This window comes from Staurois parvus, unplaced genomic scaffold, assembly GCF_062004578.1.
Source record: "Staurois parvus isolate SC_StPar_1 unplaced genomic scaffold, SC_StPar_1.0 ptg000017l, whole genome shotgun sequence".
NCBI classification, from domain to species: domain Eukaryota; kingdom Metazoa; phylum Chordata; class Amphibia; order Anura; family Ranidae; genus Staurois; species Staurois parvus.
In genome coordinates this window covers 4,607,192-4,624,298 of record NW_028317813.1, presented here as the reverse complement: position 1 = coordinate 4,624,298, position 17,107 = coordinate 4,607,192, and the positions used below count along the sequence as shown (strand labels likewise).

At 38.2% G+C, this 17,107-nt stretch overlaps 1 protein-coding gene across 1 annotated transcript in view; it reads right to left on the bottom strand.

Moving 5' to 3' along the window:
• Positions 1–17,107, bottom strand: part of ITM2B (integral membrane protein 2B) — a 53,832-nt gene that overhangs the window by 4,501 nt on the left and 32,224 nt on the right. Inside the window, exons 2-5 of the mRNA XM_089679097.1 lie at positions 11,966–12,094; positions 9,918–10,121; positions 5,034–5,144; positions 4,139–4,289 (exon numbers count right to left, since the gene is read on the bottom strand). Coding sequence (XP_089535223.1) covers positions 4,139–4,289; positions 5,034–5,144; positions 9,918–10,121; positions 11,966–12,094 — 595 coding nt within the window. The remainder of the gene's footprint in view (positions 1–4,138; positions 4,290–5,033; positions 5,145–9,917; positions 10,122–11,965; positions 12,095–17,107) is intronic.

Below are 17,107 nucleotides of genomic sequence, written 5' to 3'. Positions count from 1 at the left end.
AAAATTTAAAAACATTTTTTTTTTATTGAAATCGGATTTTTTTTATTTAAATTGGATTTTTGTTATTTAAAATCGGATTTTTTTAAATAAAATGCTTTTTGAGGAAAATATATTACCATTCAAAGGTTATTCCATCATGAAATAAAGATTAGTTTTTTAATTATGTAGACTAAGGCTGTATATGTTTAATTTTTTTGGTAAATAAATTCCATGAATCCATTCACAATGTCATGCTCTTCCAGAGGATTTTGTAAGATTATTGGGCAGTTTCTCTGCCTACAAGATATTATCACAGATGCTTGGTTTACTTTTGCAGTTCTCAAAACTGAATTTGACTCAGCGGAGATCACATGCCTCCTCTTCACGGCAAAAATGTTATAACATGAACAGAGTTAAGAAAAAGACCTTAATCCTAACTTCTACAAACCTATGAATACAGAATCAGCCCCTTCAGTGCTAAGTTTCAAGACGTTCAGTGAATAGAAGCAATATTTTTCTGATTGTTTGGAGTGGAATAGATCTGCACAAGAAGAAAGTGAAACTAAGTGCGAGGAGGAAGGGGCTGACAGTATAAGTTTCTTAAAATATATATATTTTGTTTCGCCAAATTAGTTACCAAACATGGATGTTTGTTTAAGCAAATACCATATGCTGGAATGTTATTGTTTCAGTTGAATAAATCTATTTAAATTGTTATTATTAAGGTAATGATTATTTTTCTCCTTCCTAAGTACAACAGAAAAGTTGTCCAAATATGAATGATTAACCTATTAAATTGGGGATAAAAAAAACTAATATGAAAAGTTGTTATTCTAAAAATCTTCATCTACTTGCATATTAAAGTTATACCAGCAAGAATTAGTCTTTATGTAGAAAGCTAGGATTTAAATCAAGCCTTACTGACTAGTGATTTAAATCGGTTTGATTTAAATAAAGTCCACCCTGGTCAGTAGGGATCTATTTTATTATAGGTTGGTAGAGAAATGACAGCGTATTGGGAAGGATAAACTGAAAAGCCCCTGTGCTTTAACAGCCAGATTGCTAGTGCCAGTAACCGTGAAGCAGAGCGGTAAACCGGACCTTAGGGCAGAAGGCCTGGATGAACTGGGAGGGCCAACAGTCGGGCAAATCTGGTCTCAGGAGTATGGGATGATCAAGAGACTGCACCCACTTGTCCTACACTACCAGAGTTTTGAGTTGTAATGGTCTGGAATAAAACTGGACACATGTGACCACCTTGAATGAGAACACCATCAGTGCCAAAACCCTCATTAAAAACCAGAGGGTTGCCTGGTTCCTGGAGTGTAGAGTCTGAACATGGGAGTGCTGGAATTTGCCCAGGGGAATAGAATAATATGGAAGATCAGGCTCTGCTATTCCAAGTGATGAGACAGTTGCATCACTGATTTCAGGAGCTTTAAGATACACTTAGGCTGATGGAGCCTGAGTTGACCCTCAGAAGAAGGCCCTCCCGATAGGCCACTATGCCCTGAGAGCAAAGCAGTGCAAGAACTGCAGATAAGCACCACCATGGTGAAGACCTGAGGTGCATTGGACAGGCCAAAGGGAAGGACAACAGCAAAATACAGGTACTGTTGATGCCCCGGAAAGATAGGGACATGCAAGTAGGCACCCTTAAAGTGCACAGAGGGCAAGAGGTCTCACAAATGGAGGTAAATAAAAAACAGCTCTGGTAGATTCCATGTAAATCAAAAAATATTTTTTGGATAGCGCCACAAAATGATAAATAACAAAAAGTGAAAAAAACAAATCATAAAAAAAAAAAACAAAAAAAAAAAACACAGCTGCAAACCTAACCTTAAAAAAGGTGCATATAATGGTAAACTAAACAGGTTGCGCTTTGCCACAATGTAATCCAAATATAACTGGTGACAAAAATAATATTGTATAATGTGAAAAATAAACAAAAAGTCCAACTATTGCGTTGTGATGAAGAAGAAAAAAAACAAACTTAAATCGTGTCCAACAAATTTCACCATGTGCCAATCCACCACCAAATAAATTGAATAAACTCACCAGAGCAATATGCTGACCAAATTATAAATCAGCATAAGCGCTTTCTGCTCTGGGAGCAATAATCTGCAGAAGGATGCAATAACTCTGAAGGTAGTATCCGTATATTCAAGGAGCAATACTCGGAGCAGGGAATACTCGGCAATATAGATCCACTTCTTAAATAAAACCTCTTCCTCAGATGTTCAGACCAACACTCAGGGTATAAGAAAACAGAGAACTCATGGTGCAGTACCTTAAAATCTTATTTATTTAAAACTCATTGCACTTACACATAATGGTGTCCCAGCCGACACCAGCAAACAAAGTGTGGTAACAATCAAAGGAACTAACCCAGCCTGTAGGAATATATTTGGTTTACATTGTGGCAAAGTGCAACCTGTTTAGACTCCATGTAAAACTTTTGTACCTGGGGAGGAAGGTGTAGAGAACATCTGGATCCAGTTTGGGCCTGATGCCTTTTTCCCCTGAGGATGGTGAACAGGTTGGAGTTGAAAAACCATAAATCACCGTTTCCTGGACAATGGCTATAACCCATTGATAGAGGAGGTGAATGTCTGCCAGACCCTAGATAGTTTGACAAAATGAAGTAGGGAAGAGACAAACAAAAAATTCCAGGTTGTAGCCTATGGATACAGTATTCTGGACACAGTACTCTAAAATGTGCTGGAATCGGGTGAACACAAAGGACAACAGTTGGCCACCCTCTCTGAGCGGGTGTGGGGGCGCTACTTAACTATGAGGAAGACTTGTTCTTAAATTTGGAGGACTTGGGGTCCAAGACTTCAGTGGAATAGTTTCAGACTTTGCCTTGGAGGCCTCAGAGGTACAAAAAGTGAGTAGGGGATTTCTCAGATGGAGATTTTCCCTTCTTTTCCTGGGGCAAAAAAGGGTAATCTTCCCAGTAGTCTCCTTTATAAAATTGTCCATGGATTTACCAAAGAGATGTTTCCCATCAAAAGGCATTCGTAAGAGGTGTTTTATTTGCACAAATACTCCACAAGTCAACAGATTTTCCAAAGGTGTACAAAAAGGAAGCTCATTTTGGATAGACTGTGTTAAATATTCACCAATCTACACAACGGAGTAGGGTCACAGGCATGAGCTCCAGTTGGAGGACAGAAGGATTCATTTGCATATATCCAGGATCCTGGGACACGATCTTGGATCGGATGGTTGATGCCTGGGAAATGGACATGGTCACAATGGCAGGTTGCAGGACAGGGGAGAATAAGGTTTTAGAAAAGACTTATCCTAAGGTTTTAGAAAAGACTAAAGACGTAGCCTTTATCCATCAGGTATTTAAATAAAAGATATCAGGAACAGTTAGGAGTCTTAGGACGGAAAAATCGCTGGGTCCACAATGGGGACAGTCCACTTCTAGGAATCATAGGGTATTGCTGGGCAAAACATTTAGGAAGAGCAAAGACCAATCAGGTTAATCACTTTACAAAGAAAGGAAGCAGAAGGGAACATAAAGGAAAATTCTTAAGATGCTGGGGGCTTTTCTTAGAGTCCAGACTCTTAACTTTGGGTATAGCTGACACAGGTAGCTCCAAGTGTGAAATGTGTCAGTAAGGACTGATATTGCATCCTAAAGTTCTGCCTGCAGACAGACTCCTGTACCAACTCCTCATATTAGAATACAATACAATCCTCCTCATCCTACAGCTAACTGTGCAGAAGCAACTGAAGCTCCAGGGAAATCAGAGATGGATGCCAAAAAAGAGGCTGTAGAAGCAAGCTAGCTGAGTCCACTATCATGGCTGCAATTTTTCCCATAGACCTCCCTTGATAAAACAGAGAAAGGAGTTGCCCCTGAATGAGTAAAGAGGTGCTACTGCAAGGGCAGGGGGCAGTGATCCAGGCTATTAGTGTCAGGGGCCTCAAGGAAGACAGTGAGGCTTGCTGGAAGTAGAAAGGGTTACAATGGGCTATCCTTTCAGCTTTCTTTGCCAGAGTCTAATGTCCTGAAGGCAGCAGCATAACTCAATTTATCTCAATACTTTATACTGTGTCCCTTAATATACGAATAAGAGACAATTTTTACAGAGTTTCACTGTTGTGTATACATTCTGACACAAAGCTAGGTTGCACAAGTTACCTCGAACTGGCTCTCTGCGCTGAAGTTTGTAGGTCTCCTTGTCCTGGCAGAGGCGGCGAATAAAGACACCCAGCTGGTCTACATTCTCAATGCGATCTGTGACCACCATCTGTTCATGAATTAAGTAGGACTGGGGAAGGTATGTTCCAGCCTAAAATTGGAAAATTACATTTTCAGAAGTGTTTTATATCTGGAATACTGATTTTTGTTTTCCAAAAGTGGTTTCAAATGTGCCATGCAAATGATAAAAGTCTCAACGTTTCATTGTGTGCATTCAGCGGATGAGGTACTCCGCATTAACATTTTTGTGCAGTTCACAACCATTTCTAAAAATCTTCCTTGTTTAAGGAAACCTGCCACTAAAAAAACATGAATGCTGCTATTGCTCATCTTCTGAAAACACTAGCCCTCTTGCTCCAATAATTAGTGACATAAAACAAGTAAGAAGATAGTGGTCTGACTTTACTCCAACTTTCCTGATCTGCATACTAGTTCCAGGTCAGTGACTCACATTTAAAGCCACATGGCTTGCATTTTTAGAAGGGGGCAAGAGAAGGCTCCTAGAATATACCACATGCAATGCAGGCCTCAATAAGCCACAGAGAGCACACTGCTCTGAGGTGCAGCACCACTCGTGAAACCATAAGTCGCAGACACCAGTATGTTCAGGGGTTTCATGGGCAAGCTGGAGTGACAGATTTTCTAGTAAGCTATACTGACATTATCCAATATCGTGAATTTGTTTCCACCTGCCTGGAGCAAAAGGGCTATAGCCTTTAAGAGCATAGAGATTTTACATCAACATTGCAAGAAAGCGAATGAAAAAAAATTCTGCAATACATTCAAGGTAGTGGTCATACTATTCACTTGGTCACCACAACATACTATAACATACCTTGATGTTGATGAGCAGCTCCAAGAAATTCCTTGGTGGCATAACAATTGATGTGTTCAAAGGGATAACATAGCATTTGTTCAGGCTGAGATCAAGGTAAGCGGTGAGTTTCTATGAGGAAAGACTAGTTAGTACAAAGCATCTTACATCACATAGTTCGAATACAAAGTGACAAAAACATATTTTTAGATCTGGAAAAGAGATTTCAGAAATTAAACTAGCCTGGGTTTCTTAGGTCTAGTCAGGGCATCAAACACAGAATGCTTTCATATACTTTCAAAACAATCCACCTTCATGTATTTCAGAGTGTTACAGTAACCTGGACCATTAAGCAAAATAGCAACTCAAGAGACATTCAGTCTCCAAGATACCCAAGGTCAATATAGGTTCATATAGAATAAGCCCAATCATCAATTCTACTGTGCCTACAGGGAGACTTCAGTGCTCTGGCTTTCCCACAACCCATCGGCTAAAACAGTTACCCTCAAGCATTATATAATTTCTGATAGCAGAGGCCCTAGAAAAAAAAACGGTGCCTGCTGCAATTTATGTTGCACAATATTTGCAGTGTCATTTATTAAAAGGAAATTTTCAGGAATACACTTAAGTGCATTTTAGTGGACACAAACAATACCCATTTTTTAATATTATATTAGGATTTAAAATTGCGCACACCCTTGAAGCTATGACAAACTATGGTACCTAAAATTGCCCATAGATAGCATGTAAAAGCTTTTAAAGTGTCACCAGTATAAAGTTAATTGCAAATTATAGCCCTAGAAGTATTGTCCTCACTTAGATGCATTTTTTACAGGGTGGATAAAAATCAATGATAAAAAAAAAAAAAAAAAAAAAAAAAAAAGAATCGGATTTTTTTCATTTAAATCAGATTTTTTTGATTTAAAATTGGATTTTTTTTAAATAAAATGCTTTTTGTAGGAAAATATATTACCATCCAAAGGTTATTCCATCATGAAATAAAGATTAGTTTTTTAATTATATAGAATAAGGCTGTATATGTTTAATTTTTTTGGTAAATAAATTCCATTAATCCATTCACAATGTCATGCTCTTCCAGAGGTTTTTGTAAGATTATTGGGCAGTTTCTCTGCCTACAAGATATAATCACAGATGCTTAGTTTACTTTTGCAGTTCTCAAAGTTGAATTTGACTCAGCGGAGATCACATGCCTCTTCTTCACAGCAAAAATGTTATAACATGAACAGAGTTAAGAAAAAGACCTTAATCCTAACTTCTACAAACCTATGAATACAGAATCAACCCCTTCAGTGATAAGTTTCAAGTTCAGTGAATAGAATAGAAACAATATTTTTCTGATTGTTTGGAGTGGAATAGATCTGCACAAGAAGAAAGTGAAACTAAGTGTGAGGAGGAAGGGGCTGACAGTCTAAGTTTCTTAAAATATATATATTTTGTTTCGCCAAATTAGTTAACAAACATGGATGTTTAAGCACATAACATATGCTGGAATGTTATTGTTTCAGTTGAATAAATCTATTTAAATTGTTATTATTAAGGTGATGATTATTTTTCTCCTTCTTAAGTACAACAGAAAAGTTGTCAAAATATGAATGATTAACCTATTAAATTGGGGATAAAAAACTAATATGAAAAGTTGTTATTCTAAAAATCTTCATCTACTTGCATATTAAAGTTATACCAGAAAGAATTAGTCTATGTAGAAAACTAGGATTTAAATCAAGCCTGACCGACTAGTGATTTAAATAAGTTTGATTTAAATCAAATCCACACTGATTTTTTATATTCTTTAAACACACGCTTTCAATTTTTTCCCATTCAAAAGTATAAGTTTACCTTTTTTAACATGGTACACCCTCATTCTGGGTGTAACATGTTACATATGCAGCAGCCTGCGCACACCATCCACCTCCATATACATTTTAATCTTCTCCTCCAGCTCTCTATCTATTTCTTTAGATTCTGAAAAAGCTGTGCAGGGCAGCAACTAGCAAGGTCATTCATTCACAGTGTTCTGTGAATGTGAAAACTACAAGTACCGACAGCCTTTGCGGCTTGCAGTTCTCAATGAACTACCAGGGTGCTGTTGAGCTCTCTAGATAGTTCTCTGAACTTCCTGTTAAAGTGCAACTGATTCTCCGTATTGCAAGTAGAGGCAGAAAGCTACACAGTCTGCAGGATCGTGGCATTACCCCCAAGATCTGCTAATCATGGGTGCAATGCTTTACAGATTCCTAACAAAATATAATTATTTTTTTTTACCTGCAAAAAATGTGAACTTACTCTTTTTTGTAAAAGTGAACTATTACTTTATTTCTACCTCGTGAGAGTGGCTTCCAAGTGCTATAAGAAGAAAAAAAGGAAAAAAAGGAAGAAGAGCGATACAGCTTCCTAGATTACATTTACAGGAAAGCAAATCGCCGGCTCTAAAAACAAATACCAGGATAATGGCTGAAAACCATGATCCTGGTATAACACCTTGCTGCACGCTGGGTAGCAAGTGGTTAAAGAACATTTCCACTTCTGCAGTCAAATTTGAGAAAACCCCCACTACATGTTTATTGTGTGTTCCCATTCACACAGAATGCATAATTTTTTTTTTTTTACATATTTCTCATCTTTTAGAGGTTTCTCAGGTGGAGGTGTTATGGCTCACTGCAATGTTATTATAGTATATTAAATTGAAATTCTCTAAACATCAGAAGATTCAGAATAGAAAACAAAAATACTAGCATTTACTTTCTATGCATACCATAGCTGGTAAATACATATCCCCAATTCCCCAGAAAATGTTTAGAAGAACCACCTCTATTTATTTATTCACTCAATGCCACCACTGTACCCAGCCTCAATGAGACTGTCAATTTTAGGCCCTTTTTAGAAGGCTTTGTGTCTGAGGGGGATGGAAAAATAATGTACCAGCAATGGGTATTGAAGGTCCAGGTATCACATTTTGTTGTTTTCTCCTGCATAATTTAGGGTGCTGCGTCACTCTGCCTCTGTTTGTAGAATTCTTGTTAGGGGTTATATTGCAATTTGACTAGATTATGTCTATTTTCTGACACATCGACATCTATATTGTGCCTTTCCATCCCTTCTTCTCCTAGTTTTGTTCCATTTCCGATTAAGTCTTCCTAGCTGCGACATGGTTGCATGCTTCCTTAACAGCAGCATTGTTATGCAGACTCATGGTTGGCAGCAGATTGTTTTTTGGATTGTATTTTGATTGTGTTTGTTGTGCCTTACTTGAGAAACCACCAAATGATCCCAGCGCTAGGCATGGAGAGGAGTGGAGGCCATCTTTCCTTCACTTATCTCTATGCCCTGGTAGGACCGGAACAATGTAATTTCCGGTTCCGGCGCCTTGCAAACAAGGCCATTTTTTAATTAATGAAATTTTTTTTTTTTTAAGCACTAGATCAATGCTTTACATTGTAGAGGAGAGATGTGGGGTCTTATTGACCCAATATCTCTCCATAAAGAGGACCGCCAATTAATTTATTTATTAATTTTTTATTTTCATTTTTAATTAAAAAGTTTAAAGCGTCACCCATGTAGATTTTTAAGTACCGTAGTTGGACGCCATTCCAAAGCATGACATGTTGGGTATTTATGTACTCGGTGTAACATCTTTCCTATTTTACAAACAAATTCAGGTATGTATTGTGGGTTTTTGGGGATTTTTTTTAAACCATTAAAGTGTTTCCAAAAAAATTGCATTTAAAAAATATATTTTTTTAAAACTGTTCATTTCGGTTTTCAGCCAAGTGCATCCTGAATTTTCCGCACCATAATTTGCATTTCGGTGCACCAATTTTTACCTTAATGCAGGGACTGCATTAAAGTTAAAAAAGTGTTGCCTTCAGAACCACTTTATGATACGCCTGCATAGTACAGAAAAGGTTAACTATGGCAAACATGGCTGAACAGCCCCTTCATAAAAGAGAACTACCTACAATTGTTTCTTGCTGGAGTATTCATAACATAGCATCTAAAAAGGGTAAGTTACAATTTTTAAATATTTAAGTTAAGTTATGTTTATGGGGACATATGTTATCCCAATTTGTCTGCAAAAGTGGACACACACATTCAATTATAAGAGGTGGGGACAGATGAGAATACTCTGTACTCTAAGGTGATGTGAAATATGGCTACATTTAAACGGTTACCATTTACATTTTAGTGTAAACATACATACAGCTGTGAAGGTACCAGGGCAGTTTGCTCTGGGGGGGCACTCAGCAGGCGGGAGGGGTCAGAAGTGCCAGTGTGGGACCCGAGAAAAGAAGGATCGAGGCTGCTCTGTGCAAAACCACTGCACAGAGCAGGTATGACGTTTGTTATTTAAAAAAAAAAAAAAAAAACACTGAGTCTTTAGTGTCACTTTAATTCTTCCTGTTGCCAAGATATTACAAGTAAAACAGGATATTCTGTACACAAGATCAGAGTACAAAAGGTGTATTGCCTTTTCGATCTAGTAATTTGCATTACACTATGAACTTTGCTCAGCAATTCTGACATATTGCCAGAGACAAAAAGTAAAAGCAACTGCTGCTAAACTTATCTTATGCCAGCAGGCATGTCATATGTTTATTCAGCATATGCACTTATGGGAACTTAGAGAGAGCATGTAATATGCCTTGTTAGGCAATAAATCAATCAGTACTATAATATGAACTGGACATCGAACCCTGCAGAGAGTAGAGAAAAGGAAAAAGGGATAAGAGGGACACTACATTAAAATAGTACAACTGGAAGAAACATCTTCCTTAAACATTCCAGGTCCATAAACACATAACTATTAGTAATGACTGCTGTACCTAAACAAAACTAGCTATTGAAAGCACATTTGCCACATTCAAGTTTTAGGAAAATGGAGCTTACCCTGTGGAAATCGTGTACAATGTCAGCTGGGTCACTATCAGCAAATTCAGGGACGGGCACATTGATCAGTTCAACTTCTTCATCTTCCAGAATCTGAATTCTCTCCTTAAATGAATGGTATCGAATGCGGGAAGAGTCTGCGTAAGGCTCAGCAAGTGTCATATCATCATCAGTGTATCTTATTCCACAGAAGTAAACGCCACGCTATTAAAAGAAAAACAAAAAAAACAAACAACATTACATGGGATGAACAGGACCCTCAGATTCCTCATGTATTGAGACTGCACTGTCTGCCCTTATGCTGTAAAGTGGTGTGCACTGTATAATGGGACACACTAGTTACAAGAGTGTACACATATACACATACATACATATATATACACATACACACACACACACACACATATACACACACACACACACATATACACACACACACACACAGTATAGCAAAGAATCCCCCGCTCACATTCTGTTGCTTTGCAGCCTGAAATGCAGGACAGACGATTTGGTTTAGCCAGTTGTATTTATTCAGTGCAACCTATAACATCCAGGCGAAAGATAAAACCAACACGTCAAAAAAAAGAAGAAAAAAGGAGAAAAATCTCCGAGTTGATAAAAGGAACAACTTCTGTCAGTATTTTGTTGAACCACCTTTTGCCTTAACCACTTCAAGTCTGGACACTTTTACCACTGTCCAGTGCAGGCTAATTTTCAGCTTTCAGCACGGCCACACTTTAAAAATGAAAATTGCGTGGTCATGCAACACTGTACCCATATGAAATTTGTATCTCCCCCCCCCCCCCCCACACACAAGTTTTCTTTTGGTGGTATTTGACCACCACTGGGTTTTTTTTTTTTTTTTCTTGCTAAATAAATGAAAAAAATATTTAAAAAAAAAAAAAAAAAAAACAAAAACAAAAAAAAAAAAAACACACACACACACAACACACATTTTTGCTTAATTTTTATAATTATAATTTTTAATAAAATTTTGCAATTAATCTTTATTCTTAAAATGTAGACCAAAATGTGTTCTGCTCCTTTTTTTGGGTAAAAATAACCCAAAACCGCGTATATTATTTAGTCTGTGTGAAAGTTAGAGTCCACAACCGCCGCCGCCACCCCCAGCCATATATACTACCCCTCTGCCCTCTTCCCCAATCTTGAGATCTCATTCAGATCCACAAGGTCCCCCCCCCCCCCCCATCGCTTTTGTCGGCAGAGAGCATACCCCACTGGCCAGTGGTGTAAATCAACTCCCTGTTTGAGTTCAGAAATACCGATACCCCATTGTGAAATGCAATCAATCCCTGCTTATATACACCTTACTTATGTTGTTTCGCCTCAGTCTTATATCTTTGCACTTCCTTATTTTGCCTTTGTATGCTGTATGTCAGCCTTTTTCAACCAGGGTGCCCAGGCACCCTGGGGCACCTTCAGGTTTCTCCAGGGGTGCTTTGGCTAAATGCCTAAAAACTGCCCAAAGATTGTATACAAACCAGTGAGTGAATGAAGCATGCCATTTATTTGCACAAATCCACATGTTTTCATTGTGCACTATTTTAACCTTCTAGTCACCTGCGTCCTAAGAACCAATGACATAATTGGTTGGTAAGGAGGTCATCGGGGGCCTGTACCGCCTCTGCAACACTGGGATCACATTACCTCAGTGGGGGAGAAAAGCTGAGAGGGTAGAGAGACGCTGGTATACTAGTCAGTACCAGTGTGCAAAGGTGTAATTGCTTTGCAAGAATAGATAATTTTTTATGGTGGATGTCCTACGTGCGTAGATGTTGTTGCATTGCATAAAAATAAATATATATATAATTTTAATTTTTTTTTTAGCAGTTTAGAATGGGGTGCCTCAAGACCGTGCACTTTCTTAAAGGGTGCCTTGACTGAAAAAAAAAAAAAAAAAAAAAAAAAAAAACACGCTTCAGAAAACATCGCTGTATACTACTTTAAAAAGTTAAGTTCTTTGTGAAATAAACTTGGTTACTCACTTCTAGCTTTCTGAAATGTGTTACGTTCCAAGAGAATCTTACCTGTGAAACAAAATACCTGTAGAGGTATGCACCACCCAGCACGATACCAGCCAACATAAAGGCCAATCCAAAACACATGCACCAACACCAGGCTCGTCTCTGTCCAAGTGGCACGACTTCTTCCACCTCCTGAAAAGACAAAAAACATTTATGACTAAACTTGTACAGATCTGTTCCCAGAAGCTATGACAGGATGACTATTACATGACAAGTCTGCAGAGCAGGTCAGTCCTTAATATCGATGGGCGCCACATAGCAGATATGTCTATATATCTCGCTCTGTATCGATCCATTCATCCCTTTCTCTCTTGTTTTTTTTTATATATAAACACCATATGCTACATTAGAAGTGCCACTGCTCATACTGACATCTGTGGGGGTATAAACAAGAGACAGGCTGGATGGGAGTAATGCTCAATTGTCAAAGTGCTTACTGAATGCATTACATGATCCTGAATATGAAGACAAAAGGATATATTTGGGATAAAGCACTACTGTACCTTTAACTAACTCACTATATACAGCACCTTACTGATGGGAACTAATTTGTTGTAATGCAGGCCAGGAACCCACAGTATTATATTTTTCAACATCTCAGGCTCCATGCGCTCTAGTGGTTTTGTTTTTTTTTTCAGCTAAAACCCACTGGGAAAAAAACACTGGTACTAAAACGTTTTAACAGTACATGTAGAGGAAAACCAAAACAAAACAAAAAAAAAAAAACTAGAATAAAAGCTGTGGGGAGCATTTTAGTAGCACTTAGCATCATTTAGCATTTTCCTCAAGATTCTAGGAGCTCAAAACGAAAAAAAAAAACCACACACCGCTAGTGTGCATAGAGCCTCAATATGCTTTTGTTACAGCAAAACTATAGTTACAATGTAACTTTCTCTTAAATGTTAAAGTGTTACTAAACCTACATCAGTAAAATCAGTCTGTATATGCAGTAAAGTATGCTGTGTATACTCACTGTGGACCTTACGGGCTTAATCCTCTGCATTGTGTAAATGCAGTTAAATCCTGACTTCTCTGATCCTCCCCTTTTTCAGTGCCCCCTCCCCAATTCCTGATAAGATATCTTATGCTCAGTTTGGTGTGTATTACTAGAGATTTTTTTTTTCTTGGGAGAGTGCATGTGATCAGCACAGGGCCGATCTGCACTGTCAAGACAGAGGTCAGGGGTTCAGCATCCTCCTGGGGGGGGGGGGGGGCGGCAAACACACATCCTCCAAGCCTTAACCAGTGCTCTGCTGAACACAGATAGAAGTCACAAAACTGCTCTAACTGCTGATGAAAAAAGGTATTTAGCAGTTTATATTTACTACAATAATTGCATTTCAGTGTACTGTGGGAGACCAGATATAGTGAATGCAGGCTCCTGGGTTTAGTAACATTTTAAGTGTAAATATATTATTTACAATGTAAACCTATTACACTAATGTTTCACAGCTGAAAACGTTATAATATGTTGGTTTTATACATTCAGATCACTTTCCAGTCCTCTCTTACTGCACATCAACCCCATGTTTATGCTCCCAGCATCTTTGAGATGTAGCAATGAGGAGTTTAAAAGCAGAAGAGTGATACAGTCATCTTTGCTGGCACCCAGTCGACTGACAGTCAGTGCAGACAAAGTTCACCAGGCTCCAGTGAACACATGCGGCATGTGCGGGACTGTTCCCCATTACCATTTAAGGAGGTCAGATCACAGGAAGAGGAGAACAGGATAACTAAAGATGGCACACCAGGAATGAAGCTCTGTTCTTGGCATTGCTTTAGTATATACACCTTTCATAGCAAATGGATTTAGATCTAATATTTAAAACACTATACTGGAGATTTACAATTCATTTTTTAGGACTGCAGGTAAAATATTTGACCTCCTGATGCCTAATTTTTCTCCACAAAGAGCTAAGGTGTGATCACATCCTGTACTTGTGAATAGGTGACTCACTCAGTGCTGTTAAGCAATAAACGTGATACTCTCACCATGACATGCTTTAAAATCAGCATAGTTCTATAGCTTGAACACACACGCACCTCAGTATTAACGAGTACAGCCCAACAGATGTCAGAAATTTGACTTTCCTTTCAAAATCATCATTTTCTATGGAACACTAGAACACAAAAAACACTCCCACATATGCGGGCCATTGATTGCAAACAAGATTTGTTAATTTGCACACACAAAAAAGTATTTTTCCTAACAAATTCATTCAAGACCATGTTACAAAAAATGATAGCCGTGGCCAATCACAACAAAAAAAGCCTGAATGAATTGATTTCAATTAAATGCTTGCTTATAGCAAAGAAAATCTCAAATTGGGGATGTGATCAGTATTTTTTTTTTTTTTTTTTACACAAAGTAGTACAATGTTACTATGGTAACATTACACTACTTTGGTCATAGTGTAATATGAAAAAAAAAAAAATCTTTAAAAAAAAAAAAAAATTTAAACACTTATCAATTTGTTTCCCGTACGGTCACCAGGCAGTGTCCCTGATTACCACCACACTAGTTATATGATGCTGTACTGCACTGGTGACAGTATGCAAAAATAAAAATTGTGAATATTTTTTTAATTTCTTCATTTTCCGAAAAATTTGAAAAAAATTACAACTTCAAAAAAACTCGCCATGCTTCTTATGAAGTACGTCGGTCTACTTTGCAAAAAGGGGTCATTTGGGGGATTTCTGCACTGTTCTGGCATTTTTGGGCCTCAAGAAATTAGATTGGCTATCATTACTTCAGGATTGATCAATTTTCAGATAGATCCCACAGTTTGTGAACGCTATAACTTTCCTACAAACTAAATAATAAATACGGATTTAGGTTATTTTCACCAAAGAAATGTAGCAGAATACATCTTGGCCTAAATTTATGAAGAACAATTATTGGCAAACTTTTATAACAGAAACAAAAACACTTTTTTCCCAAAATTTTCAGTCTTTTTTTTGTTAATTTAGCAAAAAATACAAAACCCCAGTGGTGATTAAATACCACCAAAAAGAAACCTCTAGTTGTGTGAAAAAAATAAAATTTTAGTTTGGGTACAGTATTGCATGACTGTGCAATTATCATTCAAAGTGTAAGAACGCTGAAACCTGAAAATTGGCCTGGGCAGGAAGGGGGTAAAAGTGCCCGGTATTGAAGTGGTTAAAGAAAACCCCTTCCATTTCATGCTGTCAACAATGGCACCACATGTCAGAAGGCCTGAGAAAGAAAACATTGTTTACACAAGAAAGGTGAAGGCTACAAGATCAGCAAAGCTTTACTTATATTATCCCAATCACAGCACTACCTGCCTGGAGTTTGCATGTTCTCCCTGTGCCTGCATGGGTTTCCTTCGGGTACTCAGGTTTCTTCCCACACTCCAAAGACATGCTGACAGGGCCAATTTAGACAGGAGCCAATTAACCTAAGTGTATGTATGAATGTGAGTTAGGGACCTTAGACTGTATTCTCCTTGAGGGTTAGGGACTGATGTTGGATGAGATAGATATACAAGTATCTGAAACAATAATAAATCAAGTCAGAATACTGTAGCAAAAAATTAAAGTTCGAACTGCAACCATCTCACAGAGACATCCAGGCCGTCCTTGTGCATTAACACCTCGACAGGAGGTTAACACCAAAGCAGCTGAAACTAACAACCCCTCTGCTACTTAAATTAATATCCCAGGAGTTTAATTGACTTGATTCTATACTGTGAGTAAAAAGTGTTCCTTTAATTTTTTTTGAGCAGTGTAGTTAGATATATTTATATTTAAAATGAGCAAAAAAAAAAAAAAAATCCTTTCAACATTAAGGTACAAAGAAAGATACAAAATGTAAGAAAATTCTGAAATCAAAACAAAAAAGTTTGGATGAAGGTCACTGAAGGAGTTCAAGACAAGTTAAAAATCAGGCATCAAGAAACGCCCTTCAAGCCTGAATGGTTAGAAAATATAGCTGGTATCTGTAACAGTTATAGTACACAACCAGAATATTAATAAAATCAATAGACAGTTACTGTATAAAGGTCTTTAGAGAAGGAAGTAAAAGAGCAATATCTATCTCCATATCCACAGAGCCTGACACTGCACCCGTGTTCTTCTGATCATGGGTAAAAGTTAAAAGAACATGCAACTCACGACTGTACACATGCTGCAGCTGTAATGTTTTGTAGCAAAAATTATGTCACACTCAGAGGGCAGTACAGAGTCTCTTTAAAGTGGTAGTAAACTCCACGGTATTACTTTGCTGCATTAAAATCATTAAGAAGCAGTGTATGTGTTCCTCTTTTTACATTTTGCCTAACCTGTGCCATTCTGTTGCAATCCAGCTAGGATTAAAGTAAAGACATCACGGCGCATGTGCATATTTGCAGGTATTAATGGAATGCTCTGTGTGCCCTCCTCATCTACTCTTTGCGGCACTGCATTGCAATCCCACAAGAGTACAACTAGGTGCACAGCTGTCCGATCCCGCATCGAAAATGAAGCTTGATCATCACTCAATGCGTGAGAGTCTGGCCATAACAAGAACGGGCAGAAGGGAACAGTAAAAATGGCACTGGCTTTGGATGGGAGTGAGGGAAAGCAAAATAAAAAAAAAAAAAAAAAAGGAAGGAACTGAGGGGGTTTATTTATAAGGTGGATTAATATAAAAGGCTTTTAGTGTAGTGCCTACATTAATTTTCAGGATTTCTTTGGGCAAGTTTACTACTGCTTTAAAGTGATTCTAAAAAGGTTATTTTTTTTGTGCAATAACAAACATGTCTATACTTGCCTGCTGTGTGTAGTGGTTTTGCAAAGAGCAACCTGGATCCTTCTCTTCTTGGGTCCCCCACAGGCTCTCCTGGCAGTTGGGCGCCCCCACAGCAAGCAGCTTGCTATGGGGGCACCTGCTTAGTGTGTCCATTCACATATGGAGCCACGGCTTAACCCCACCCTCTCCCCTCACTGGCTGACCAGCTGTGATGAGGAGGCAGAGACCCGTAACAGAGGAGGCTGTCATTCACATCGCTGGATTGCGATGAGCGTCAGGTAAGGATTGGGAGGGAGGGCGGCACTGCTACACACAGGTAAACCATCAGCCTTTGCAACCACTTTAAGTAATGCACATGGTTGAGATGTGGACTTTACAAGTTTAAACCCCAT